Here is a 3,196-nt window from a genome sequence, read left to right on the forward strand (position 1 = left end):
TAACAGAAACCAATGAATTGAAGCTATTATGTAATCAATTGTGTAAACGTTTGTGCATGAATTTGAGGGGGCAACATGAAAATATCAACAAAAATAAATCTCCCCGGAAACTAATTTCTTATGTACATCAATTGGGCCTACTTTTCCATCCACTACGGGCCTTGGGCCGTATCTATTGGGCCTACAAGAGCCAAGAATTCTTCAACTGAGACTTGGTGGTTTCTCTAAACCCGTTAACCCTAACCAAGCAAAAGTGCGTACACCCGAGCCCACAACCCGACCCGTATCCGAAACCCGCCACGCTGGCCTTCAGCAGATAACACACCGGCGGACACTCCGATCCTCTCCCCTGAACCACCACTCCGAACGCCTTCGTCACTCCGTCGCTCACGCTCTCACTCTCTTCTTCTTCTTCTTGATCGCCGCCGAGCTCCTCCACGAAGATCAGCCCCTCCGGCACCGGCGAATCACCGGCCTCCCACCGCTTCTTCTCTTCCGTCCAATCCCCGGCCCTCTCCACCGTCGCTTCTCCGCCGCACACGTGTACCATCAGCGGAGCGCGGCGGAGATTCTTCACGATGTCCGTCACCGAGTCTCTCATCCACTCCTCCAGCTCCTCGTACGCCACGGCCTCTTTGCGTCGCCGATGATCGCCGGGCCGCGTAACCGGCGCCGAAGAGACTGAGATCGCCGCCGCGGCTCCTCCGCGGTGGACGGGCAGCGATCGACGGCGGAAATTCGGCGCCGCGCGGCGGAGATTTGGGAGATCGCATGTCGCGATTCCGGATCCGGTTGGAATAGTCGCCGACGAAGCCATGGCGTTTTGGATTCGATGAATTCGTTATGGATTTGTGAAGAAAGAGGATTGAAATAATTTAACCACGCATCCATTCCAAAGTCGTGGTCAGTTTTGACGACCGTGGATCTGGTCCAGTCATCAATATAGACGGTCTGGATTAAAGAAACAGTTTTTAGCGTGTGAAGCACGTGAACTGCGTATCAAGGCACGTTCTGCGTGGTAAAGACCTCGTGCGGAGCTGAGTCTCCTTTCAAAGTTCAAACTATCGAATTAAACATAATTTTAAAAAAAAAAAATTATTACGCGGCATTATTAGCCAAGTGAGTCACATCCAATATACACAAAGTAACGCTAGAGTGTATATACTTGCATTTTCTACCCTTTTGGGTCAAGCACACATTTACAACCTCACTGGCACAAACTCGCGATTCGAGTACAGTTTGGTTCATCGTTAGGCTATTCAGCTGAGCTCGGATTGCCCGATTGGATTCTTCATGTTGGTTAACTACCTCACTTTCTCAGCTAAGTTTGTATTGATTAAATAACTACAAGAGAATCAAGGCTTGATACATATACTCATATTCCCAGCTTCTAATCGCCTAATTGAATTGATAGCCTGGCTAACTGATTGTCACGCTGTCAATATCAGCTTCCTCTAGCGTCGATTACAGGTGTGTGTGATTCAGGTGTGTGTATATGTGGCTTGTGTTGTACGCTATCATTGTCTTTCAAGCGAAACAGGGAATAGTCCACGTAAAGCTTGGAACGTAGCTTGAGGATGCGACTGACAGATAGATTCTTGGTGAGTAAATCAATAGTTTGCTCAAACATTGGTACATGACGAATCTCGAGCTCCGACGCTGATGAAGTAGATGTCTACTTCGATGTACTTCGTTCAAGCATGGTGGACATGATTTGCAGCAAGGGCTACGGCGCCAAGATTATCACACTATCACCGGTGTGAATGAGACCGTGATCTGAAGCTCATAGAGGAGGAATTTGACCTATACAATCTCAGCAATAGAGTGAGCAAGCGCCCAGTATTCTGCTTTCGTACGCGAGCGTGCCACGACGGCTTGTTTGCGTGAGCTCCAAGAAATCTAGCACCCCGCCAGAAAGACACAATACACACTTGTGGACCGGGGATCATCAAGATTACTAGCCCAGTCTGCATCAGCAAAACACTAGAGGCAAAGTGAGAGTGTTGGTTTGAAGACAACACCATGTGTAATAGAGCCTTGGAGTAGCGTAGAACGCGTTTGCAAGCGAGCCAGTGAACTTCTGAGGGAGCTTGCATGAACTGGCTTAGCTTGTTGACGACAAAATCAATATCAGGCCTCGCAATTGTGAGGTACTAAAGAGCTCCAATAGCACTACGATACATGTAGGGATTCGTCATTGACCCACCATCAGACTTGGACAACATTGATTTGGTGCTGCTGGGGACGAGCAAGGCTTAGCACCAGTCATGTTGAGCTTGGCAAGCAAGTCAACAATGTACTTGGACTGTGAGAGGTAGAGCCCTGTTGAATCTCTAAAAGCCTCAATGCCAAGAAAGTAATGCAAAGATCCCAGCTTCTTTAGTGAGAAATGGTTGTTGAGATCAATGACTAACTGAGATATGACAACTGAGTTGTTCCCAGTTATAAGGATGTCATCGACTTAGACTGTTAAGAATAAGTATACGTCATCATTGGCATAGATGAACAGAGAAACATCAGCTTTAGAATCCACAAATCCCCAAGTGATCAATGGTGTGCTCAGTCTTTCAAACCAGGCACGTGACGCTTGTTTAAGACCGTTACTCATATAATTAGCATAGTCCGAGCATATGCTCGAACCCTCCGAGAACAGTAGGAATCCACCACTGAGCCCGAGTCAAATATGCCCGAGGGTTTATTAAGCTTAAGGAATGAACCATTCATAAGGCAAGAACGAACCCTACCGAGCAAAACTTCGAAGAGAAGAGAAGCAGGTAAGTCCAAAGACCAGTCAGCCTAAGAAAATGTGGCCACATCATAATATAATTAATAATCGTCTGATAACTGTTGGGAATATTGCCCACTTGAAGATAATGAACAAATGATTACTAAATTCGATAATAAGATTACTTTATTAGCATTATATGATTAGTAGGTTGATTTCTAAACAATTAGAATCAATAACAACTATCTTTCATAGCGCCTCCGTATTAAACTGAGTCACGTGCTGGGCACCTGAGTTCGGGCGGTGAGCTAAAACGAGGTAGATGACTGATATACGCATGGAAAGCTATATCTAAAGTCATATATGTGGAACACATAGGTGAAGATTGATCACTATGTGGAAGCATTCTACACTTGTGGTAAGTGTACGACTTGGACAGGTCTTGGTTGTAGATGTGTCGTTTAAGGACCG

General features: G+C 46.2%; 1 protein-coding gene across 1 annotated transcript; it reads right to left on the bottom strand.

Moving 5' to 3' along the window:
- On the bottom strand, positions 1–878 carry LOC149391265 (uncharacterized). The gene has a single exon (XM_089620520.1). It carries the CDS (start codon positions 815–817, stop codon positions 182–184), a length of 636 nt encoding a protein of 211 aa, XP_089476646.1. The 5' UTR covers positions 818–878; the 3' UTR covers positions 1–181.
- Between the last annotated feature and the right edge of the window lie 2,318 nt (positions 879–3,196).

Source organism: Urtica dioica, chromosome 7 (genome assembly GCF_054948205.1).
Source record: "Urtica dioica subsp. dioica isolate 48M chromosome 7, U.dioica_male_clone48M_v1_H2, whole genome shotgun sequence".
Taxonomy (NCBI): Eukaryota; Viridiplantae; Streptophyta; class Magnoliopsida; order Rosales; family Urticaceae; genus Urtica; species Urtica dioica.

Bases quoted from the DNA above. Each gene is read 5' to 3' on its own strand.
- LOC149391265 (XM_089620520.1), bottom strand. From the start codon at position 817: ATGGCTTCGTCGGCGACTATTCCAACCGGATCCGGAATCGCGACATGC.